General features: G+C 38.6%; 1 protein-coding gene across 3 annotated transcripts in view; it reads left to right on the top strand.

Moving 5' to 3' along the window:
• Window positions 1-26,922, top strand: part of Aff2 (AF4/FMR2 family member 2) — a 482,974-nt gene that overhangs the window by 287,496 nt on the left and 168,556 nt on the right. For all 3 annotated transcript variants that reach the window (XM_027433386.2, XM_027433385.2, XM_027433387.2), the window contains one exon: window positions 9,468-9,512. In XM_027433386.2, coding sequence (XP_027289187.1) covers window positions 9,468-9,512 — 45 coding nt within the window. The remainder of the gene's footprint in view (window positions 1-9,467; window positions 9,513-26,922) is intronic.

The following is a 26,922-nucleotide window of genomic DNA, read 5'->3' as shown; positions in this document are numbered from 1 at the left end:
AAAAATAAATAGTGAAATAGTGTACATTTGGATGCAGATGAATACACATATGTTTAATGTCAGTACAGTACAGTTTCTGGCCTATGATTTGAAGAGACTGTCATTTATTCTCATTGTATGTCCTTCATAACTTTAGAATGTCACAATGCTATTTCTTTTACAAAATAACAGTAGTCATATTTTTTATTTCATGATATCATTTGTTAACAAAATAAATCATTTTATTATGTGTCCCCTATTGCCTTTTATTGTTGAATGAGATGCGAAACACTAGAAATATTTTCCAGGCTTTAGGCTATTAGCTGAAGAGTGAAAAAGTGAATTGTCCAAAATCACATAATTTACCAGAATTAGAATTTGGACATGGAACTAACATATCTTGACTGTAAGTGTATCGTGCTTCTTACTGTTTTATAGGATACTTTACCAACAAATGAGATCACCACTTTGCAATTGTTTAACTCTTCAATGTCAGAAGCTGTTATAATTACTAGAGAGCTTAGAAATGTATGACAGTTCTAAACACCCAACATTTATTCTTTAATTGACACAATTAAGAAGTGAATGTTCTTCCTGATACATATTTACCATTTTTAGACGAATTATTAGTTCTGAAATTGCCCTACTTCACTCTAATTTGTACATCTGTATTTTTACATTCTCCTCTTTGGCTAGAAGAAATCACAGGCCCCCAGATGAGACAGCTATTAAATTTAGAGTAAGTGTAATAAGGAGGAGATTTAGTAGAATCCATTTAAAGTCTAAAATGGTCTCTGTTGCATGGCTAAGATTTCTGCAGGATGGAAGTGGACGTCTTACAGTAATGGAGGAGTTGCAGATACATGTAGAAATTTCAGAAGGAAAGGACATGGCCATAATATCTGTAAATTTTAAAGCAGAACCTATAAAAATGATTTCCATTAATTTTTGACATTCTAATATAATCACATCACTTTCCCCTTCACTTTCCTCCCTCCAAATCCTCCTATAAACCATCCTTGTAGAGTATTACCGTAAAGTAGACACTAGGTTGAGAAGGGCACAGCAAAGGAAGAACAAGCAAGTTGAGGCAGAATCTAGAAAGTAGGCAGACAAGGAGGATTTGCTTCAAATTTTGATCCTAGATTGAAGGAAAGGAAGTGAAATCATGGAGAACGCTGTGGTGGTGATCTGGACTTGGGAAGTTAGCCAGAGGAAGGGAAAGCACATATTGAATATTGACAATGGTAGAAGCTACAACCAGAATGATCCCAGATACCATCTCAAGAGACCATTCATATCCTTAGAAGAATGTGGATCAGAGAAGAAGGAATTTCTACATGATTCTTGGTTTGTTATAGGAATATTCCTATATGCATATTTTTGGCTATAAGTCTATAACATATACATATACACATGTACACAAATATATATGTACTTTTATATACACATCTATGTATACAGATACACATTCATGCACACACGCATAGATATCATAACAAGCATCCTCCTGATTACAGCTCCCTCTTCTATAGAAAATAGTAATTACAACACATCAATAAACAGTGAACAAATGTCTATTTAGGACCCACAGAACTAAGTACTCTTCCCTTTAAATTCCATTTGCCATTAGGTACTCTCAGCTGATGATGGGCCTTTCTATATCTGCATTCTTCTGACGCTGTTCCCAATGTAATCAGTGAAGAGATGGAATCATAATGAAGCACTTTGATCACCCTTCCCCCATCTAGCTCATCACTCACTCCCCTTATCCTCTGTTGTCATACCCTTTCAAGTCCCATCTCTAGACTCCTGTGTAAACCTTCAGTGAGAGAGAGCCAGCAGATGGAACAACAACCTGAAAATCTTTATGAACTTAGTCCCTTAAGAGAATTTAGCAGACTCTTAAGATCCCCATGGAAGGCCTCGCCCTCCCTGGGGAGCAGAAAGGGGATAGGATAGGGAATTAGTGGGGGGCCTGGGAGGAGGGGAGGGAGAGGGAAATGTGATTGACATGTAAAACAATCTCGTTTCTAATTTAAATTAAAAATGGGGAAAAAGAGAATTTAGCAATTAATTAGCAACAATCAAGTTGTCATGGTGACAATCCTATAGCACCAGCCCCTTAATGCTCTCTAGACTGAGAATGCTGACGCCTTCTTATAAGCCACTTACAAGACTTAGAATATGAACATAAGCATGTGCCTACCTACCAGTGGCCTAACTTCTCCAATATACCTCACTTAATTTTAAACTCACAGAATTTGCAAAAGTAGATTTTTTAAAAATTGCTCTTAGGTAGATAGGTAAACAGAGGCAGAGATATTCAAGTGATTTGTCCAAGGTCATAAAGCAACTTTCAGAGCTGGAATTTGAACCAAAATTTGTTGAGCTTCAAAGATGTCATAGAGATGATACAAAATACAGTGAATAATCTAGATCATTTTCCAAATGAACAAATGCTTATTGCCACCTATTCTGTTAGCTGTAGTCTCTTTTTTGATTCTAGAAAGTCATTTTCTGTAGTTATCTTAAAATGGCATGTGTTGAATTCCTTTACACTTCATGCTCTACTTTTCATCTTTCCTTTCTTAGAAATAATGGTTGGTATTTTTTAGCCTGTATTACATTGGGTCTTTTGATCCTGTGGCTTCCTGATAAGGTGTTTAAGAGCAGCATTTTTTTTATAATTTTTTGAGATTATAATGTAATTATATCATTTCCCTTTTTCCCTGTCCCCCTCTGATTTCTCCTGCTTATCCCCCCCCACTGCTTTCTTTTAAATTCATAGCCTCTTTCCAAAAGAAATATTTTAAAGTAAACATCAATTCTTTGGATACACAGGACTTTTTCTGTATTAAAATAAAATTGGAAGATGAGCTGATTTGGCCATGCCATGTAATTGTTGTGAAATCTTTTTTGTTTTTGTTCTTATTTTGTTTTGATTAAGGTCATATTACTCAAGGATTTCTGTCTGCAGCATATGTAATATTAACTGCTCCCATTTAATCATAGACTCATGAATACAAACAAGACTAGGGACAGGTTAAGATGAGGCAAGAAACAAGGGACAGAGGCAGATGCTACTGTGAATCCAGTTTGTAGCTTTCCAAATTCATTTTGGAAAACTGGGACTCCCTAGATGGGGAAATCAAAGGATATGAAAATTCAAATAAGAAACAAAAGGCTGCTGCTCACTGTTTTTATAGATGAGCAATGATGGAGATTAACAATTTAAAAAGACCAAGGTTCATTTCTTAAACTATTACATCCTGTGTTTTCATTTTATTAGTAATACCATGTCAGAGACCTCTGTATCCCATAATTCAATCATGAGGATAAATGTAGTAATCTGTTAATGAAAATACAAATGTAATTAGTTTGAAAATTGCCATCAGTGTCAATTTTGAATATTATTTAATTGAACCAGTTATTTAATTTACAATTAGACTTACAGTTTTATAGTTTATTTTGAGAAATCTTTGTGATGGTAGAATACTTCTAGATTAGTAGGCTTTGATTGCCATGTATTATGTTATAACCTTAGAATGATTTCTGGCAAAAAAAAAGAGCTTTCTTCTCTCACGGGCACACACTGAACTCCTGTGAGTTAAGCATGTAATGATCACTATTCTGTTAATTTTTTACACTATTCTCCATGTTTTCTATTAGTTCTAGTTGCCGATTATAACTCTCAATGCCACAATAAGGGTATTTTTGATATCTTGTTTTACCCTAATCTCTAGGAAGGATGCTCCAAACCGACTAATTCCAGAATGATTAAAACATCCTATGCAATTCATTTATTGTGGCTTGCTTATTGCTATAGGCCGAAGGAGTGGAGAGTGGGATTTGAAAAGATCCTGCAGTTCTGAGTGGCTAATTTGGAATTTGTGAACTATGTGAATACTCGAGAGTGGATTTAAAAAGAGGAGAAGGTGGCTTGGGAACTAAGAAACCTTGTGGCACTTCTAACCCTAGTACTTCTCTTCTGACACCCTCTTTCACACCTGTGTGAGTGACTCCTCAGGAATCCCTAGGAGAAATGTGGGTGGTTTGCCTGAAACAGAGTGTGCAAGAAAACACAATACAGCCTTGGCCTTAGTGCAGCTTTCTTCAGTGTGTACTGTGACCCCAGGGAGTCAATGTACTGTAGGGGGTGTGGCCCAGAACTTCTCAGCCATGTCAATCTCTGGCCTCTCACTTCCATATAGTGTGAGGACTACAGTGAACACTTCAGGGGCAGGCTGCTCTTGTAGCTTATGGATCTGTCAGTGAACCTGGTAAATAATCTGTCCTTGGCACTTAAAAGAGACTTCCAGTTCCTTATTGTCTACTTCCTGTGTAAACAGACAATTTTCCTTTCTCTTTATTTGCATGGAGTCTTCAATAGGAGCCTGATGCTGCCTTTTGTCTTTAAATTGCCCCCTCCCCTGGCACCATCCTGAGCACAGTGTGAGCTCAATCAGGATTTGGTGTCTGAAGAAGTAAATGGGAGATTTGATGAATGAGATCCTATTACCCTTGTTAAGACTGTCTTACCATGTATGTCCCAGTGGTTCTCTAATTGTTTTCCTGTCCATCTAGACAATTAACTCTAAGAGACAGGCCAAGTCTCCGAGCATTTGTCTTTGCAAGTCCACATGCTCAATACTGTTCCAAACATATAAGATGCACTTCCAGGTCCATTTGAGTTGACTGGAGAGAAACCAGCTGTGAGGCTTACCTAGATAAATTTGCAGAAGTAGTAACTTTACAATAATACTAGATTGCATTATTTTCTTGTGAAAAAAAGGGAATACATCTAAACACTGGGTGTGGGTACATATAGATTTGTCTGTACCTTTCTCAATCATGAATGATACTGTCTCTGACTCAGACTGTCATTATCTGATTTGCTGCAAAGCCCTGGTGTCCACATCTCTATTTCTTGACAGAATTTTCTTCCATAAAGAAGGGGTATCTGTAATCCCAGGTGGAGGGATATTTGCAGTTGATGTGTGGCAGCTCTTGCCTCATTTTAATAACAGAAGTGTGAGGAATTGCAGAAGAAGGGCCCTTGCTTGACTCAGTGTGTGTAGTTTTGCAGCTACAAAGCACATTTGGCATCTCTTATTTCATTTGATAAGCACAGGGACCCTATGAAATCTAAAAGAATCAGTTACTATTATTTGTACTTTACATTAAATTCTATTTTATGGTTATAAATGCTGAAACTTCGATAGGTAAAGTTACTAAATCTGAATCCTGTTAGCTAGGCCCAAGATTTCTACCCAAACCTTTTGACTCACAGCAGAGTACTCTTTATGTATGTGAAAATTGTTGTTTTCATCCTTTTTAGCTTCAAAATTAATATTGATATGTTTTTATAAAAAAGGGTGAGCAAAGGTATTGGGGGGTACTTGGCCCCTATATATTTAGTCTACAGAGCCTACATTGATAGTGTGTAACAATAATTTAAGTCTTCATTACAACCCTTTGGATATTTGTATTTAGGTAAGGTATTTATTGAAAGTTTAAGAATCATCTTGAAGCCGGGCGTTGGTGGAACCCACCTTTATCCCAGCACTCGGGAGGCAGAGACAGGTGGATCTCTGTGAGTTTGAGACCAGCCTGGTCTATAAGAGCTAGTTCCAGGACAGCCTCCAAAGCCACAGAGAAGCCCTGTCTCGAAAAAACAAACAAATAAAAAATGAATCCTCTTGCAAAACACAATTGCTGGATCACTGAGCAATTAGTGGATACATTGTATGATGCTAAGAATTACCAGTAAAGAAAATTGTAAGTTGTGTTATATAATATTATGTTAGACCCCAAAATACATATTCTGTGGATTCCCAGTAGTTGTTAATTGAAAAATCATTATCTAAAGTAGTGGCTGGAGAGATGGCTCAGCAGTTAAGAGCAATTGTCACTTTTGCAGAGTTCAACTCCCAGTACCCCCATGGTGGTTTGCAACCATCCATGACTCCAGTTGCAAGGGATCTAGCACCTTCTTCTGATCTTCATTTGCTCCAGGCATACATGTGGTACACATACATATATTCAAGCAAAACACTCATACATATAAGATAAATAAATTTCAGACATTTTAATTCTAAACTAAAGACCCAAGCTTTAAAATATCAAGTAATTGGAAACTATGTTGAATCCAAACCCTTAGGCAAATTGTTCACAACCTTAGTGTTGTGCCCAAAATCTGAACCCCCAAATCACCAAGAGGCCCATTTTGATGCAAAAGCAAAGAATCTTTTATTGCAGTTGTTCAATGAGCTAGCCCAATTAGCTCGGGCCCTTCATCCATTCACTGCAGTTGGATGGTTGAAGAAAAGACCCCTAGAAACCACAAGACAGGGATCTTATAGGGCAGCATAAGGGGAGTGTCTAGGGGTAAGCAACAGGATTGGTGTGCTTCCAGGCTTGGACAAGCTGCCCTGTGTTGATTGGTCAACTGGTTGTTATGGCTCATAGGCCCTCCCAGAGTGGTTGCTATGCTGTGCACATCACTGTTGTGCAATTGTATGGTATAGCACAGCTCTGCCTTCTGACTTCTGATTGGTTCCTTGCCACAAGGAGGACATCTAACCTCCTAGTGACCAGGGCAGGCCCAGCAACGTCAGGCAAGCACATGTTAGCCTGTCATGGCTGGTCCCTTCACTTAGGTTTTCAAAATGAAACTGCAGAAGCGAATGTGGATTGGATCATTTCCTACACATACTTGTACATAGAGCCTCTTAGGTTTTAGAGACAGTATACATGGAACAGTTTCCTTGATAGTACTTTGTAGCACAGAGTCATAGCTGTATATTGACAGTCTTCTTAATCACCTTCCTATCAAACATGCCAACTCAATGAGGAAGAAAATCATCATGCTTTCTTTGCTTACTATTGCATTTCTGCCTTCCACTGGTTTGATGCAGAATACTTAGCCTTGAAGATACATTTCTTTTTCTTTCCTTTTTTTAAAAAATTGAATTAGAAACAAACTTGTTTTCATGTCAGTCCCAGTTCTCTCTGGCCTCCTCTCCTGCCCTCCCCCCAGCCAACTCCCTATCCCATCCACTTTCTGCTCCCCAGGGAGAGTGAGGCCTTCCATAGGGATCTTCAAATTCTGTCATATCATTTGGAGTAGGGCCTAGGCCCTCCCCCATGTGTCTAGGCTGAGAGAGTATCCCTCTATGTGGAATGGGCTCCCAAGGTCCATTTGTATACTAGGAATAAATACTGACCCACAGCTGATCTGAACAAGAGGGAGCTCATGGACCCCAGACTGATAGTTGGGAAACCAGCATAGGACAGACCCAGACACCCTGATTGTGGGTGTCAGTTAGGAGGCCTGGGCAGTCTATAGGGCCTCTGGCAGTGGCAGATACATTTCTTCAATAAACAAAAGAATGAATGAACTAGGCCAATCACTGGTGAGTACCAATTTGAAAGTTATCATTGAAATTTCTTTATAGCATGTATCCAGCCAATTTTTCTCTTGAATTGTGGAGTCTCTTATATCTCATATTCAAATATTATTGCATTTGGAAGGATAGCTATATATTTTGTCATCCAAAGTGTGGCATTTTTTTCTGTTTTCTTATTTTTTATTTCGTTTTGCATTCCAACCACACTTCTCCCTTCTATCCCTCATGCCTCCCCTCTTGCCTCCTCTCACCCTCCCACACCCAGACCACCCTCAGTCCACTCCTCCTCCTCCTCCTCCTCCTCCTCCTCCTCCTCCTCCTCCTCCTCACAGGTAAGGGCTCCCTTGAGGAGTCAACATAGTCTGGCACAATAGGTTGGGACAGGGCCAGGCCACTCTCCCATGCTTTAAGGCTGAGCATGGCAGCCCACCATGGGGATTGGGCTCCAACAAGCTACCTCATGTACCAGGTTTGTTTCATGGTCCTACAGCCAGGGGCTCTTCAGATAGTCCAAGCTTCACAATTGTCTCCCACATAGGGAAGGCCTTGTTTGGTCCCCTGCGGTCTCCATAGTTGTAGGTCTGGCGTTCATTAGTTTCCACAAGCTTGGCTCAGCTGTCTCTGTAGATTTCCCCATCATGACCTTGACCTCCCTTGCTCATATATTCCCTCCTCCCTCTCTTCGAATGGATTCCTGGAGCTCAGCCTGGTTCTTGGTTGTAGGTCTCTGCATCTGGTTCCACCAATTATTGGATGAGGTAAAGTAAAGCATTTTTAATATGAAAGGAGATACAGTTAATAATTATACTAAAATAACAAGTGTAACTTGAAAGTGTATGTTGTAATCCAAGGAAGCTCACCTCATCATTGGAGACCATCTCAAACCCTGTCCTGGAGCAGGAACTCTTACATGCAGAAAAAATCAATAAATTTGTATCGAAATCAATGGATGTTCAATAATGAATTTTATAATACTTGGATATTTATGTGATATCATGTACATTCTTTAAGGTTAAGGAAACATGGTGTCATAGTCCATTTTAGATTTCCTATAATATTCTTTACCTTTGTTCCTCAAATATTCTTTAATTTCATCTTCAATCTGTACATAATGATGGACCAGTCTTGGAAGAGGTCTTGGGTTCACAGATACTGTAGCAGTACTCACACTGCAGGAATGTTCCCATCATCCCTCAAAGCAGTTAGTGAAAGATCATCACTATTTACCTTCCCAGAACACCAGTGATGGGATTTTTATGCTGGAGAAGATGAGGGTTTAAAGGGGAAAGGTGGGAATGTTTAGGAGATGTTCAAAGTCTACACAAGTAACATGCTCATTGACAGACAGTTTACTAGGTGGTAGTTGTACCTCGAGTCCCCCACAATGTACCACAGTAGAGCGACTTTGATGTTTGGCTCTTTGTATTCTTTGGTTGCCAAGCCCTGGGTGAAAAATGTTATTTGTTAGCATACAGCAAGTCTTCAGTATGTTTATGTTTGGGTTGTACTTTGATTGATTAAGAAAGTGTCACAGAGGGGGACAGGGGAGATGGCTCATGGCATTCACTTAATATTTGCCTGAGATTCCCTCTAAATGCCAAGGCAAATCTGCAATGCTCACAGGAATTCAGTTCAATTTTTTTGCATTAAAAAATGTAGGCATCTGATTTGACTGCCCAAGTTGAAGGGGGATTCAATTTAATCAGAGAAGTCTTTTATATAGACCTCTACTTTAAATGTAATATGCTAAACTATGTTCAAGTTCAAGTATTGAAAGACTGAAAGATCCCAAGGTCAAGTTCCCTTTTTGGATAAACCTGAAGGGGAGGAAAAGAGCTCAGTGTCCTATAGCACATCAGGGAAAGAGCAAGGAGTCTCTTTCCACACCTTGCACTGTTTCATTAAAGTAAAACCAAATTGGCCATTTGGTTTTTGACACTACCACTTTGTATTTAATAGAGAAAATAATGTTGATTGCTTTTTTCTGTCTTTATGACTTATCAGACAGTGAACAATATTATACAGTGAGCTTCTCTGAGTGGAACTTGTTTATGTTCATTGTATTTTGTTTTTCAGGTAAGCCTTCCCAGTGATCCAAGCTGTGTTGAGGAAATCCTGAGGGTGAGTTTGAACTTTTATTTCCGTGTCTTCAAAAAAAAAATCTTTTATTCTTCACTCATATGTAACATCGTGACTGCAGTTCCCCTACCCTTCTTTCCTCCCAGCCCATCTCCCTCTCCCGAAAATCCACTCCTCCTCCCTCCATTTGCCTTCAGAAAATATCAGGCCTCCCAGTGATATCCACTGAACATGGCCTAACAAGATCCAATAAGACTGAGAAAAAACACATAATATCACTGCTGGACATGGTGATCCAGTAGGAGCAAAAGTGTTCCAAGAGCAGACAAAAGAGTCAGTGACAGTCCCCACTAGCAATGGTGGCAAGAAATCAACCTGTTTGTTTAAATGGTCGAAACTATTCTTCTGTTTCAAGAAGTATGATAAAGAAGAATCCTTCCATTCAACAACCATGCTCTGCTGTTTAGCACATGCCTCATTCCGTACCTCTTATCACTCATTAAAATTATGGCAATTTCTTCACTGCTCTGGAGACTAATTTTGAGTCCTATACAGAAATACCTCTCACATTCTTTAGAAACTTTTCCCTATTAACGCAGAAAGCCTCAATCCCCACCTTTCTGCCTGCTGAGTCTTGATGGCACCTCATTGTGCCTTGAACAAGTGGCCAATGCAATGTGGTTATGGAGACAGAGGGTGGTGTAGTGGGCATGGAGGAAGGGGAGACTGAGAAGTCATGGTGTGTATGAGCAGTCCTGCTTAGGAGTGCGAAGAGTTTAGGGGAAGAGCAAACTTGAAATGTGTGGCAATAAGCATTTTGGAAGATAGCATACCAGCAAAAAAACAAAAGGAAGTGAGAAAAATGTATCTACCTATTATCTCTGCCATTAGGCGTCATGTGATAATATAGTATTTCAAGAAGATTAATAATGGGCGCAAGTTCCTTCCTGATTTTACCATTTGTCACTTTTGTGACTTTGTGACTTTGGACAAGGAGTCTCCTTTCCTTGTCTGTCAAACATTATAATACCATAATTCTCTTGAAAATTGCCAAGTAGTATATAAGTGCTCATTATTATGATAAATGGTGACCAGTGTAAGCATGTGGAAACCATGTATGCTTTCTCCCTGGAAAAGAAGACAAACTGTGTGTCAGAGAAAACTTAGCAACTCCTTTCCCTCACTTAACAACATCAGGATGACTCTCATTAGCACTGGTTCTTGGGTAAAGAGATTTCTCAGCATCCTGGTGTTTGAAGCCATCCCTGATAACATGCTGCCAAAGAATAGTGAAGAACAGTAAGGTCCCTACAGTACTCTGAACATGCTTCAGCCCAAAGACCTTGCTTTTGAGCATTAAATAGATTAGTCTTACCTGTCTGATTAGAGATGATACTGTATAGAATAAAGATATGGCAGCCATTTCTGTACAATAAGAGCATAGCAATTTGTTCATTATTTTTCTTTGGGGACCTGGGAGTTGACGGAAGGCATGGCAGTCATAGTGAAATCTACAAGTATGATGCACCCTAGGGACTTGTCTATTTGTTCTGTCCCACTGAGTAGATACAGGAATTTCCATTCAATCCTTCCTTGCTGTCAGCCACCTTCCTTAAGGAAAGACAACAATCAAAGTTATGGCTTACTCAGTGGACATGCTAACCTCGGTTTTCTCTTGCTCCCATGACGGTGTGGGGACAAGCATAAACGAAGTTGATCAGTTAAGTCTTTTCTTCATACCCAGAGTGCCAGATCCATCTAAGAGTCACCAACTAAATTGTCACAGTTGAATTCTTTTCTTCAGGGAAGACCAGCCTGGTGCTTAAGTGTTTTACACAGTGACAGTGAGGGAATTAACTAGAATACCTGTCAGAGTCTGACCACTTAAAGAAACAAGGATTTTCACTTAAGAATGGAAAGAAAGGCAAGCTGCCTTAATAAATCCGTGAAAGAAAGCAGCATTTGAAAAAGTAACAAAAGTCCATCTGTTGTTCTTGAAAGGGTATCTAGGGAAAGTTGGTGTTTTGGGTTTTGTTTTGGTTATTTTAGTTGCTTTTTTTAGAAGGGACATTGATTGTATAGAATTCCATTTTGTCCATTTTCAGCAGTGTTAGAAGTGAATACTTTCTCTTATGGAAGAGTGGAATGTTCTATTCCCCACACATGGAATGAAAGTTAACTTTCCAAGGTTTCTTTCCCAATTTTTATGACTAATTCTTAAATTTTTATAGACCAAATTGCATGTTCCAACAGAATACGACGATATGCTGTGGGATTTTGTTTTGTTGTAATCACATATACATGCTGTTAGTTCCAGGACCTTTGTTGTCTGTAGGATGTTCCACAGTAAGTCTATTTGCCACTTAATCCCCATCTGCCTCCCTCTTAGGGGAAATATTTTTCTTTTTCTCAATTCCTGCCCTGAACCCCTGTGTTTTTCAAACTACGTTGATTCAAAGGAAGGCAAAGTAACCTTTTCTTTTCTCAGTTCTTCTCAGGAACCTGTCTGTGCTTTTCAAACTAAATTGATTCAAATGCAGATTCATCTGTCCTAGGTAAAGTGGCTGTGTAACCAAAGATCTAGCTCTAGCCACCCCACCCCCCCAGTTGCTCTTGGTTTTGTTTTCTTTCAGTATGTTTATCTAAACCACAAAGAATGATTATTCCGTGCCTACCCCACTGCCTTTTTCCCAGTGAAGAGATTGTTTATTAATTGAATTTATTCTTTGACAATTTGATGTATATTGTATCTAAAGCATTCTGATTAGTCTTATCTCCTACAATCTCTTATCTCCCTCCCACCCCTGCCAACTACTCCCTCTATGAAATCCTTTTCCACATTTATGTCATCTTGTTCTGTCTTGGTTCAGTAGTCACTGTGCAAGCTATTTGCATAGGTACATATTAGTTTATTCACTCCCCTAAATTCTTTCCTCTCTAACCCTCTATTCCCCACCATATATGAAAACCCTGGGGCAGATATCTGTATTAGCTATGTGTGACAACAGGGGTCTACCTCCTGGCCAGCCCTTTGGTCTCCCAGTCAATAGAAATGCTTTTGCTTCATGCATTTTGTTTTATCGCCACTTCTCAAAATATTGTTTAAGTTCAAACCAACTCACTTTTGTTGAAAGTCCCTCTCACTGTTTCTCTGAAAATGGACTCAGCTTCCCTTCAGAGCAGTATTGTCCCCTTTCAATGCACTCCTACATGTCTAACCATCTAGCACTTTCCTCTTGTCCTCCTGCCCTTGCAAGCTCACCACACTACAACAGGCCAGCTGAACCTCATAGGTAACTTTACTTTCCTGTGGCAGGTGACTACAGTTCAAAGCACTTCAACCTTATTATGCTTATTGAGAAAATAGTCCTTTATAACTTCAACAAATCAGAGTCCCCAAGGTTAAATGGCCTGCAGTCAAGGGTAGGGCTTGCATGAGGCAGAAGTAGAGTAAAACATAGTCTTCTTTGTTGTCTAAATTAAGTGATCCTGGAACTGTACTTAGCTATGAGCTGCCACGAGCCTTCATTTAATCTCTTAAAGATTATCAAAAAGTTTGCTTCATACAGTGGCTGATATTTCTTACATTTTTAAAGAACACTAACAACTTGACATGGTTTGAGCAAATCTTAACAAGAATTCTTCTTTTTTGCCATACTCGAATGTTTTTAAGTCTCGTTTCTATCAATAATAAAAATAGCAGTAGAAAATATACTAGGAGTCATAAAAGTAATAATAACATAACTTAGAAGAGTCAAACTCTGAAAAGGGAAGCCATTTCCCTACATCACAGTTCCTCGGGTCGTGATAACCATCCTAACTTCTTGCCCTTTTGGATTACTTGAGCCTATCCTTATTTTACAGGCGCCAGTTCACCTTATAGTTAATATTATAATGTCCTTGGTGAATTATTTTTATCTGCTGTCATTTCCTTAATTTGTACAAATGAAATTATACTAACATATTCAAATTTTCAACCATACTAAAATGTACCTGCCTACAAAACTTTTTCATTAAACTGACTTAATGCCACAAAGCAAGCTACATAACCTCCAGTATATTTGGTACTTTACAAGAACATCATTGCTTAGCATAAATTTTATGGATTAGAAACTTAAATGCACCCATTTTCATAGTGCATCCTAGCCTATGTACTTGTTTCTATCAGTGGACCATTTTCTCTTTAGAGTCAAGGTACTCTCCAGTGCAAAGAGAATTAAAATATAACAATAGCTCTACCCCATGATGGCATTTTGCAGTTACAATTCATCTAGCATGCAGATATCCCTAGACAGCTTGTAAGTAATAATGTGGGCAACACCAGAGGCTTCTTTTCTGAGCTCTATGGGGTTTTATGCATCATAGAGTCATCATTTCTGGGAGCATTAAGCCAATAAGAGTAGCATGCTTTAAATGCTACCAGCTAAGGATAGATTTTCAGTGATTATTTGTTCTGCAGCAATGTGATTTATTTGTTTCTAGCAAGAATTTACATAAAATGTCAACAAACTATCAATTAAATCCTTTGTAGAGTCAAAAACGCACATAGCATGTGTCTCTTAGATTTGATGATGAACAGATTGTGTTTCCTAGCAAAGTACCTTCTGTAGATGATAATTTCATAGACAAACAGCTGTAAGGGTAATTCACTGTTTATGAGAAATGCTGAATTTGCTATCTAGGATTTAGGAATTGTATTTGATAAACTGTAGTTTCTTACAATTCCCCCTGCCATATGGATCAGGTTGGTAAACACCTATATGGGCACCATTTTTTGATTACAGCAGATCCATGTCTCTACAGCATACTAAATTATGGCAATCCTACTCATTAGCTTAATATTTTTGTTTACAGTTTTACCATGGAACAAACTTACCAAATAATTACAGGACAGTCATATACAGTACTTGTTATTTTTAACCTTTAACTGGGTTAATGAAAAAGTCCATATGAGAAATGAGATAAAATGGATCAGGGAACAAAATTGGTCAGACAATTATGCCTGAAAGAAAATCTGATTATATTATCATAATTATACAGAATAATCAAGCACCTTTCAGCAAAAATTCTTTTACAAATTTAACCAATAATTAGGCAATTGGTTTTATATCCTGTCAAATGAATGTGTAAATAGTGTTCAGTTTGAACTCATGTAGGAGTTTTTTGATATAATTGTCTTAAAGATTAATACTTCTGGAATGTCTCTAAAATCATCCATCGAATTCTAGTATGGGATTTTAAAATTATAGTTTTTTGAAATACTGATACAATAGTCCATCCAAGGAAGACAAAAATTGCTAAATATAATTTAGACTATAATTAATGTTAACATTGATAGAGTCAAATAAATGAACTAACTAATGATTGTACCCTCACCTGATCTGATGACTAGCTCTTACCTAATGACACTGTGAAATATGTAAATTTGTCAGCAGGTGAAAATGCCCTTGACTGAGTAAATTATATGGAGCCCTACCTTTTCTGAAGCTAATGCAAAACACTAATGGACATATGTACATGTGAGGTGAGCTATTCATAGTACCAAATTAGCCCATAAGAGATATTATACATTATTTGCTTCCCAGTAATCATTTCCTCTTTTTCAAGCACAAACCAACCCAGAAAGAAATGCTAAATTTAATTATAAAAACTATTATGTGAACAATGAAGGTAAGCCATCCAATGTGCTTGCAAATACACTTAGAGCCTGTCAAGCAATTTAAATATTTTCATGTGGAATTTGGGGGTTACAGCTAGCATATGAGGTGAATTTTCAATTATTTTACAGAAGTCTTTGGGAAAGTGAGTAATGTGTGTAACGAGGTGACTGGCTCAGTGAATCATGAGAACCTGACACACATAGCGAGATGTCAGGAAAGAGATGATGTCACATACCAGTAACTTAGCAACCAACCATTTAGCTTTCCAGGGAGGGAGGAAGAATAGTCCTGTAAAATAGCTGAGTAGATATATAAGTCCCTACATATTTTAGGTGAGCTATAAAAACAAGTCTGTTTTCTGTCAACCTGTTTCTTTTTGTGAATATGGTGATTCATTATTTTCCATTGAACTGGATGAAGGCAGGGGAATTTAAGCCATGTGAAAAATTTACTTGCTTACTGTATCTTGGATATACAGAAAAGGGTAATGAAACAATGCATTGTCCTGACAAATAGAGTTCTAGGCTTATCTTAAAAAAGAGCTTGACTTTTGTTTGAGAACCAGCATTTTGGTCCTGGCTTTGACAATAGAATTGTGTTGGAAAACAAAATAGTAATACAAAAAATGTATTTGTAAATGTATGACCAGTGTCTAGAAAAATTGCATCAAAGTAGCACTTTCTCATGATCAATATGGTAGGCATCTTCTAGTTTTAAAATGAAATATGAAAGAATAGAGAGGAAAGATCAGTCCTTCTCCTATATATAAAAGATTTATGGAGGCTTCCAGGTTAGTGCCAATTGGATTTCTCCATGGCCTGAGTCTGAAATGTGTGGTTGCTTCAATAATAGTCTTGCCTTTAAGTACTAGGAAGCAGCATGCAAGATGGCCATAGCCCATACTATTTTGGAAATCTTTTGGACCATTCTTCTGAATAAAAATTTGAAAAAAAGTATGCCCATGCCTGGCACTAGGGTGAGCCATAAACCCACATACATACAAGCAACACTACATGGACTCAGGAGTGTGTGTGTGTGTGTGTGTGTGTGTGTGTGTGTGTGTGTGTGTGTGTGTGTGTTTGTGTGTCAAAGAACAATAATTAAAGACTAGGTCTTTGACAGGGTACAGTGGACATGGAGCAATTAGGAGGGGGAGAGGGTGGCATATAAATGATATAAATAAAATACTCATGTATAAAATTTAAACATAAATAAGTTATAAAATATTTGATAAATAAACCTAAATTCCATAATTTATCTTACCAAATAAAAATCTACATGACTATGAAATATTGATTCTTAGAGTATCAAAAAGGGTGGAAGTTAAGAGACGACTCCTACCAGTGATATGCACAGGGGTCCAGACCAGGCTGGTGAAACCCACGGAAACAGCTTAACTGAACAACAGGGAGCTCTTGGTCCCCAGACTGTTAGCTGGTATCCTGGATACCAGCTGGATAGGATAGCTAGGATACCAGCATGAGACTGATCCAGACCCCAGGAATGTGGGTTTCAGTTGAGGAGACCTCAGAAACCTACGAGAACTCCTGTAGTAAGTAGTCCAGTCCTCATCCCTAGCATAGGTGTGGACTTTGGGAGCCCATTCCAAATAGAGGGATACTCCATTAGCCAAGACACACAGGGGTGGGCCTAGGCCCTATCCCAAAGGATATGATAGACTCTGATGACCCCCTATGGAAGGCTTCACCCTCCCTGGGGAGCAGAAAGGATATGTGATAAGTAAGGTATTAGTTGGAGGGGGTGGCAGGGGAGCAGGCTAGGGAATGGGGACTGAGATTGACATGTAAAACAATCTTGTTTCTAATTAAAATAAAAAATATACTATCAAAAAAGAGATGACTCCTACTCAGATGTATGGGCCACAGCAACACTGATATTGAGGATTTTTTTCATTTATTATTTCCTACCCTGCCTGGGGAGTGGTGGGTGGGGGGTGGGCTGGGGGTGGGGGAGGAAGTTTGGGGGTGAGGGGAGGGAGAGGGAGAAGGGACTTGAAATAAGCTTGTTCCCTAACTAGAACTAATAAAATAAAAAAAATTAAAAAAAATACTCAGGCAGTATACCTCTATGTGGAATGGGCTCCCTATGTCTATTCCTATGCCCTCCCTTGATAATGAGATTGATGGCTAACTTATATGCCTTCCTAGAGTCTTCATCCAGCAGCTGGTGGAAGTAGAAGCAGACACCCACAGCTAAACACTGAACTGAACTGGAATCCAGTTGCAGAGAAGGAGGAGTGATGGGCAAAGGGGTCCAGACCAGGCTGGTGAAACCCACAGAAACAGCTGACCTGAACAAGGGGGATCTCTCGGTCCCCAGAGTGATAGCTGAGAAACCAGCATAAGGCTGATCCAGACCCCATGAACATGGGTATCAGTGAGGAGACCTTGGAAATCTATGGGGACTCTTGTAGTTAAAGATTTTTTTTAAAATTCAAAAGCAATATTGGAGTGATGGGAATGAGTACAAAGGGTAGAGAATGGAACTCCCGTTGAACATGTTTGACACACAGTTTGAAAATTGAGGAAGGCAGAATTGGATGAAAAATTCCATTAATAATACATACTTTTGGTTGATAAGGACAATGGATGATTTAGATGCCACTTAGAATTAGGCTGCAGGTACAACAGTGGTCCATAAGACAGAAGTAAAGGCACTATCACAGACCCAGGTATTTTGATGAGAATTCCTCCTTGCTTGGAATTCATCTGCATCCTTCACTGGTCCTAGAATTCTTGGTACTGAAAATTTAGCATTAATAAAAAAATAAATCACTGAAAGAACTACATACAAATCCATGCATGTATGGGGAAAATGTAGCAGGAAAATTAATGGCATGAAACAAATATAATAGCAAGGATTTGTTAAAATAATAACAACAACAAGCAACTTTATATGAAATAAAAAGAAATCCATCCAAATCAGTTATATCAGAACTTAAAGGGTCTAGGCATGGATACAAATTCTATAATCTTAACTCAAGTAGAATGACCCTGGCTTTGAAAAGAGCTTAAAGTTTTGTTTGTTTTGTTTTGTTTTGTTTTTAATAGATAGTCCATGGTGTGCTTACCAGTCGCTATATAACTAAGGATCTCAGTTTCTCTATCATTTTCCCATGGGTATTTCCACATCCATGCTCACAAGAATAGTCCTGGTTAATTGCAGTGGGTCACAAAACAAAGTCATAAATGGAGGAAAAGGATTTGTAGTGAGGAAGGGAGGAAATTGGTAGGGGTGTGAATGGCATAAGAGAATATCAGGGATAAGATTCATAACAATGTACTATATATATTCATGAAATGGAAAAATAATACATTTAGTGTAAAATTAAAAAAGACAAGACAAGAGATATAAATTAGAGAATTAGCAATAAAAATCATCATAAATAAAATATTCAAGAAGTTGATTTTATGAAACAAACCAACAGTGAAATAGCCTTACCTTCCAGCCTGCCCTTTCTTCTGCTATGATACCTGAACCTCAGGTGTGGGAGTATTTTGTAGATGTATCCATTGGGATTGGGCTCCACACCACTGTATTTTGATTGGTTGTGGTTTTCTGGAATCATCTGTATCTGTTGCAAAGACAACTTTCCTTGATGTGGACTGAGGATTATGTTTATCTGAGGGGATAAGGAGGACAAATCTATACTTAGAATGCAGTTAAGGATTATGCTAGTGCAGTAAAGTGACATTTGTAGATTCTCCAAGCCTCATGACTTCTCTAGCCCTGAGTATCTGGCTAGGTTTCCAGTGCCAAGCATGGCTTTTCTCTTGTTTAGTGTGTCTTCTTTAAGTCTAATTTAAGAGCCGCTGGTTACTGCTAAGATAAGCATACCACTGCTCCACCCATAGGCTTACTCTGCAGTGTTGGCCACTTTTGTGGTTCATAGGCATAAAAGCTTCCTTCCTTGTGATTCTATGAAAGCTGGTTCTTTGGGAGGAGGCTTATCATGTCAGATCCAGTTCAGAGGCGTCTGGACACTTGTGTCTGGAATGCATGACATCTTCAGCAATAGGATAGTACCTTTCACTTTTTGGAGGACAGGATGACAAACAAGGGCAGTAGCCTGTAATGTTTTATTGGTCTCTTGGAGAGCCCTGACCAACAAGTCAAAAGAGGAATTCCATTATTGCTGCTGGGATTTTCATTACATGGTCTTTGGATCTTGGAGGGACCATTGTCAGCCCAGATGAGAAAATTTCATGTATATATAACTCAACAATTAGGCAAAGTTCCTTTCCATGCAAATAAATATCTGGAGTAGATACTTATAAATTATTTTCATATTTTAAATATAAAACAGTTAAGTATTTGGTTCTATCCTAAGTCTCTGGGCCATCCTGTCTCTAGGTCTTGGCACTCTAGGCAGTATCAGGGGTGTGCTCTCTCTCTCTCTCTCATAGCAATTGTCTGAGCCTGGACCAGTCTGGTTGGCTACTCCCACAATTTCATAGGCAGGACAGACTGTACATTGACAGACTGTTGATTGAAGGTTGTGTGGCTGGGTTGGTGTCCCAATCCTTCCACTGGTAGCTATGCATGGTCAAAGGGAATGGCCAATTTGGGATGCATATTCCCTATTACTTAGAGTCTTAGCTGGGGTCATCCTTGTATATTCCTGGGAGTTTCCTTTGCACAAAGTTTGTACCTCACCCCTTTCTTCTCATCACTTTCAATACTCTCCCCCCCATGCCCACCCATGTTCAGTCCACCCATGAATCTCTTCTATATCCCCTTCCCAATGCCAGTGTAATGATGTCTAAGAATATGCTGCTATACTCATAGATGGGTGCCTAGCCCAATTGTCATCAGAGAGGCTTCATCCAGCAACTGATAGGAGCAGATGCAGAGAACCACAGCCAAACATTAGGGAAAGCTCAGGGAATACTGCTGAAGAGAGGGAGGAAGGATCGAAGGAGCCAGAGGGGAAAGGTCACTGCAAGAAAACCCACAGAATCAACCCTCCTGGGTTCATAGGAGCTCACAGAGTCTGAAACAAGAACCATCACGCCTGCATGGGACTGACCTAGGCCCTCTACATATGTGTGACAATTTTGTACCTTGGTCTGCTTGTGGGACTACTAAGAGTTGGAGCAGAGGCTATATTTGACTCTCTTGCTGGCTTTTGGGACCCTATTTCTCATATTGGGTTGCCTTGCCCAGTCTTCACACAAGGCAAGATGTTGAGTCTTACTCTAACTTGATATGTCAGATTTTGGTGATATCCTTGGGAGGCCTGCCCTTTTTTGAATAGAAATGAAGAAGGAGAGGACTGGGGTGTGTGTGCAGAGAAAAGGTGGTTAGGAGAGACTGGGAGGAGAAGAGGGATATAAAATAAATATGCTAATTAACATAAAAGAAAAAACAACTAAGTATAAGATATAATGTTTAAAAGACTCCATTTATACCTTGTGTATGCTACCATTTATGATTTACCTTAACAGTAGAAATATCATGGGTATAAAATCAAGCTAAGGTGCTGTGAGAGAGATAAAAATGAATATTTCAACAAGTGGAAAGCCCTACTATTCTTGGGAAGGAAGAAATCACCACGTATATTCTGATTTTCCTAAGTTAATCTTGGTTTCTCACCTCATACCATATGACATTACTTCCATATCCATTAACAAGTAAAAACATTAGAAGTGTGAGAGAACTGGCATCTTTTATATTACAGGCCATGTTTCAGAATGAACCAGCAGAGGTAAAAAGTACTCAGGGAAAATTTTCAGAGGTTTTGACAAGACTAGTAATTTAAAATGAAGGAAAAGATATCTTTAAAAGTGTAGAACGATGTCTAGCTTCTGCAAACCCTGGGTTGCATCTGGAGGACTGAGGGGGAAAAGATAAAAAAGGAAAAGGAAATCCAAAATGTTTATGAGTTAGGGTCAAGGCTAACAGTGATGCCAATGATGCTATATATTGACAAGTCCCAATTGATATGTTGTGTGATATCTAGCACTACTTATCTCATAACATAGAGGCTACTCACTAACAAATGATATCCTGTAGGTCTCAAAAACACAACACGTTGACTAAATTTCCCCAGTCAGTTGCTTAACTATTGTTTGACACATGATTGGAAATATGCTAGTTGAAATTCAAGATACAAGCACAATAATATCATTTACTTTAGCTGGGTTTTCAGTTTTTGTTTGAGGTTTGATACCTAGCTCTATTACAGAGATCTCACATATACTAAGTCATAGAATTACGAAACTAATGCTTGGATGCAAGTCTAAAGTCATCCTCCTATTAGAGATAATGAAATTGAAAGATTGGAGTTCAAGTGATTGCAAATTCAGTAGTTAGCCAGAAGCAAAGAGAGTCACGATTTCAATCTAAGCAATCAGACTCCAAAGTCCATTATGTATTCTGCATAAGGATATGAGATTGAAGGGTTTGGTTACATGTGACTATCGGGGACTTAGCCCCTGACTCAGTGGACAATAGAGAAACAAAGAAAGATATGTAGTAATCCCATGGGACAGAATCTGGAAAATAGCTTACTAGATGGACCATACCTAACAAAATGCAGTTTCGTAGTATTGTAAAGTATATGATGATAAACTGAGGCACACTAGATAAGACAAAAAGGATAATAATCGGTGACATGTGTGTCACACACACACACACAAACACACACAAACACACACACAAACACACACACACACACACACACACAAACACACACACACACCACACACAAACACAAACACACACACAAACACACACAAACACACACACACACACAGAGAGAGAGAGAGAGAGAGAGAGAGAGAGGCAGAGACAGAGACAGAGACAGAGACAGAGACAGAGACAGAGACTGAGAGGCAGAATGAGAGAAAGTTGTTTCCCAAAATGTCTGTCCTATTCTGTATTTACAACAGCAGTACATGAATCAATTGTTCAATCATCCAATTCCTTACCACCATTAAAATTTACTTATTTATATTTTTGCTTAATCTTTTTAATATGTGTGCAGTGATTTATCATTGTGGTCATAAATTACATTTCTCAATGACAAATGATGTTGAACATCATTGCAATGACCTTATTTTCTTCTCTCTGTGTTTTTCTGGTATGTCTAATTTATCTGCCCATTAAAATGATTTGCTTTTTACTTTTGATTAGATCTTGAGTTTTTGTTACATTCTGGATACATATTTTTGTCAGATAAGTAATTTGCAAATATTTCCCCAAGACTGCATACTCTTACTGGATTGTATGTTTACTTTTCTTATTGCTGTTCTTAATCTCTAAATTTTGAAACTATGCCTTTCATAGTTCAACTCTTTATGGATTCTCAGTTTGATTTAGCTGAGAAGTTTACATTGTCCTTATGATTTTCTTAATTATTAAACATATAAGCACCATGAGTATCTTAATCATGTGTGTGGTACGTGTATATAAATATTCATGTGTATGCAAACATGTATATGCAAGTAGACATGCATGTCTATGCACATGCATTTGAAATCAGAGGTTGACATGGACTGTCTTTCTCAGTTGTTCTCAGTCTTCCTCAGTCTTGCTCAATTGGCACAGTATTTCTCATAGCTAGATTGTCTGACCAGAAAGCCCCTCTCTCTGCCACCTCAACACTAGGGTTACCGGGTTAAGGAGGGTGGGGTATTACCATACGTGGCTTTTTTTGCATACGTTTTGAGTGTGCAAACTCAGATACCCATGATTGCATGGCAAGCACTGTAGGAACATAGCTGCCTCGACTGTAGCCCTGCATATCTTTAATACAGTGCAGAAGTTTTACTTTTAGAGCACACCAAGGTTCATAAGGCACTTTGCAGTTTTTCAATTTGTCATATTTGTTGAATTATCCCAGTGCCTATCTATATTGATTTTGTCAGCTACATAATAGCCTCTGTGGGTTGCTTGGAAATTCCTTACAAAGTTTCTTTTGTTTTGTTTTGTTTTTAAGATTTTTTTATAATCACTTCCCTTCAGGAAAGCAGAAGATACTAAATAAGCAAGAGTCACTGGCAAGGGTGCTGTGGGAGGTGTGGGGCTGATGTATGGTATCACCGGCCGGAAAGATGTAACTATAAGCCAGTATTAAACCACTGGCTGACAATTTGCTTTTCAACAAGAGTGACAAAGTGATTACAAACAACAACCTGAATCCTGAGACGGAGAAAGGTTTCTGTGTAAGGGTATATCCCTCCATGAACTATTCTTTCCCTCCAGCCCACTGCTGCATTTGTCTGCTACAACCTGCCCAGCGAGGGGTTTCATATCGTTCCTTTTGAAGCTTCTATTTGGGGCTTTTCTAAATTTATGTTTGGGAGTGAATGTGTTGATCTGATTAGTAAACTCCAGAGCTAGCATAGACCAAAATGAGAGATTTACAGAGGATTTAGAAATATTCATGGACAATGAATTGCTGTATGGTTATTAAGAAGCTCTGGTGGCAACGGGAAGAGTCAGGTAGAACTGACTTCCTCAGCGTGACTAAATACCTTGCCAGATTCAGGTACCTTTGGGGATGTCAATCAAAAATTGTTAATAAAAAATGCTTTTATAACAAGCCCTGCATGCATTATTTTTCATTAAAAAAATAAGACTAGTCAATTCGGGATTGTCTGTCAGTGGTAAAGTAAGTAGTAGTACTTACCTAGTGTATGTGAGTAGCTGGTTTCCAGGCCTAGCAATAAAGGACAAAAAAGGAGAAGAGAAGGAAAGGAGTGAGGGAGGGAGGAAGTGGGATTATGTATTGTGTTTGGCAAACATTTGATATATTGCGTCTCCAAGACTCTCATTTCCATAAACAACAGTGCATCTAGCTACTTCTTGCTTATACAATATCACAAGCATCTGTGTTCATCATGGAAGAGAGGAATTTATTCTTCTGTTTTTGAAACAGTATTGAAGCTTTATAATATACATATGAGACCATGCTATTCTGTTCAGGCTATTGGTCCCTGGGGTTTTCAGATTTTTTTCTCTCTCAATCAAATATCCTTTCATAAAAAGATATGACTCTCACTTATGCCATTTCTTTGCCACTCTTAATGTGGGATACAAATGCTACTTATTCCCTGTGATTTTGATTGGGTTTAGGGTAAAGACAATCTGAAAAGAAGAGGAGCTACCCAGGCATTCAGAATTATGCAGCCTGTTAGGGACTCGGAGTAGTCAGAGGGGGCTTCATGGATCAGTTTCACACAGGGCTTAGCAGTGGATTGATGTTATTCTAGGCTACTGTGAAGAGCCTGATGCCTTCGGTTATTTTTACTAGGGGGCATCTGTGAGTTGGTGGAGGGCTGTGTGTTCGGCAGACTGGCATCTTCTGATAGTATTGGTAACTTATTTCACGTCAATGAAGCAAACCAGTTCTCTTACTATCCCGAGTGCTGTGATTCTAAGACTGCAACAATTGTTTCAGAGAAAAGACAATTCCATGTAAATGATGTTGGACAGGGTTTCAGCTATATTCATAGCCACTGCCTTCTTTTTCCTGAGCCCAGAAATAATGAGAGAGCAAAAGTAAAGCTGAATTATTTGTTGTGGGCCTCTTTCCATGAATATAGTTATTACCTCCTCCAAGCACGTGAGCCTTTGCTTCTTCTAAAAACAGTTGTCATTAACTGCTCATTACCATTTTTTCTTGAATGTAATAAGTGTGTACTACAAGAAGGCTACCATGTTTGAAAAGCTGCAGCAGCCCTTAGTAATGGAATGCTAACACCTGGCAAAGCCTTGGACTCTGGATTATAGGAAATGTATCCTTATTTTGCCCTTGGCCTATAGTTGCCATTCACCAGTGCCTTCCACTTACAGTCCCACATGTCTTCCTAAAGGACAGCTCTGGTGCTAACTCTTCAGCACCAGAGCAGCAACATATCCCTTTGATAGTTTGTAGAACATGATAACAAATTTCATGTTGCTGTTGCCTTCTCAAAGAAAAAAAGGACTGACAGGTCTGTTTTTGTTCTACTTTGAATAAATTATAACTAACAATTCTCATTATCATATATATATATATATATATATATATATATATATATATATTCTGATGGATAATATTCTACCTACTGCTAGCACAGCTAGACCCTGTGTTTAGTCCTTATTCATCCTGCTAACTCCTAGATACCATGCAGAAAGTATACACTAAATAAGTGATATTTGAATGAATGAGTTTAAATATAGATGATTAAATGCACTGCTTGGGGAAAAGCCAATGAAAGTATGGCATTTCTTCTGCTGATTTGTCTGAACTGAACATAAAGGTGCAACTGGAGGGCAACTGTAAAGAAGCTGGTCATTCCCACCTAGAAAATGGCTGCAAAGAAAAAGAAGCATGGTTGCATCATTATGAAAGATTCAGGAAGTGGCTTGAGTCATTGTATTTTAAGTAACAATCACTGAGTATAGTAATGACAAAGTAATTTGAAGCAGAAGAGCAAGTGCTACACAAACGAGTGGTAGTACTCGGATGTCAACCTTTGCTTATGAATGAAGATGAGTCCAAGGGTTGACAATGTAAGAACTAACCACCAAGAATCTCAGAATCCTCAGATGTTTGAACTGACCACTGAGCAGAAACTGGAACAAGGATTTTTTTTATCTTGATCTTTGTAAAACTAGTTTCCCAATGGTCAGTTCTTGTGTTTCTAACCATTGAACTTGTGTTAATTTCACCTACAATTATCACAGATACCACACAATTTATATTGTATAGTCTAATGACATTTTCAAGTGAACTGGGTTCTTCTGTTCTGACTAGTTCACATTAATTTAGACAAGGTTTCTGATCAGGATTGAAGTTTACAAGGCCAGCATCTATTAGGAATGTCAAACATGGTTGCTGCATAGATTATGGCCTCCTCAGTTTGCAGTGGTGAGTGAGAAGGTTAAATGCTGCCCAGTGTGTCACTGTGCAGTTTTCTTCTCTTTTACTATTGCCTATGGGGCAGTTCCTCTGAAGTGTGTGAGGATGGAATGTGTGAAAAGTAGTGGCCCAAAAGAATTTGTACAGACACAGCAAGATATACTGTTGTACTTCTTCAATCTCAGCACTTTAGAGGCAGAGGCAGGCAGATCTCTGAGTTAGAAGCCTGCCTGGTAAACAGAGTGAGATCCAGGATATCCAAGACAACACAAAGAAACCTTGTCTTGAAAAACAAAATCAACCAAAAGAGTTGCACAGCCTAGATTTACTCCGTGTCATAAAAGATCTCATATTCACTGAGGAACTGAATGTATCAGGCAAAAGCATGCCCTGATTGAGCAAATAATACAATTCTGTGTCTTCCCACTTGTAACTTAGAACTAGGCTCTTTTCCTGTAGAAACATGGTTTGGGGGCTTTTAGGATGAAAGTAACCTATATGAGCCACAGATTTTCTATATGCAGTTCAATGGCCAAAGGGATCATTTTCCTGATTTCCTGAAACAGTTTCTAGCCAGGAACAGTTTGAATAAAGCCAACAATTAATTATTTGAAGAAGTCATTGCCAGAAGTTTAGTAACAAGTCAGTGAAAACATAAATTTGTTTTCCCTTTTGAAAGACTTAGTATTCTTTTCTGTGGCGCATTGCATTTGATATTGGGCTGTTGTTATGTCATGACTTGGAAGTTGTATGTAATGTAACAGTTGATTTTCTACTTCCTTGTTGCCAGCATGCCTGGAAATCAGGGCTTCAATCTCTGGAGGCTGTCTTAAGAGCTTTACAAACAGAAAACGGTTCATTCAATCAAATGTGGGACAGTTTTCTGACCACTAGAGAGGCTTGGCAGGAATTGTTAGTG

Source organism: Cricetulus griseus, chromosome X (genome assembly GCF_003668045.3).
Source record: "Cricetulus griseus strain 17A/GY chromosome X, alternate assembly CriGri-PICRH-1.0, whole genome shotgun sequence".
In the NCBI taxonomy this organism is placed as follows: Eukaryota; Metazoa; Chordata; class Mammalia; order Rodentia; family Cricetidae; genus Cricetulus; species Cricetulus griseus.
This window is presented reverse-complemented; position numbering and strand designations above follow the sequence as displayed.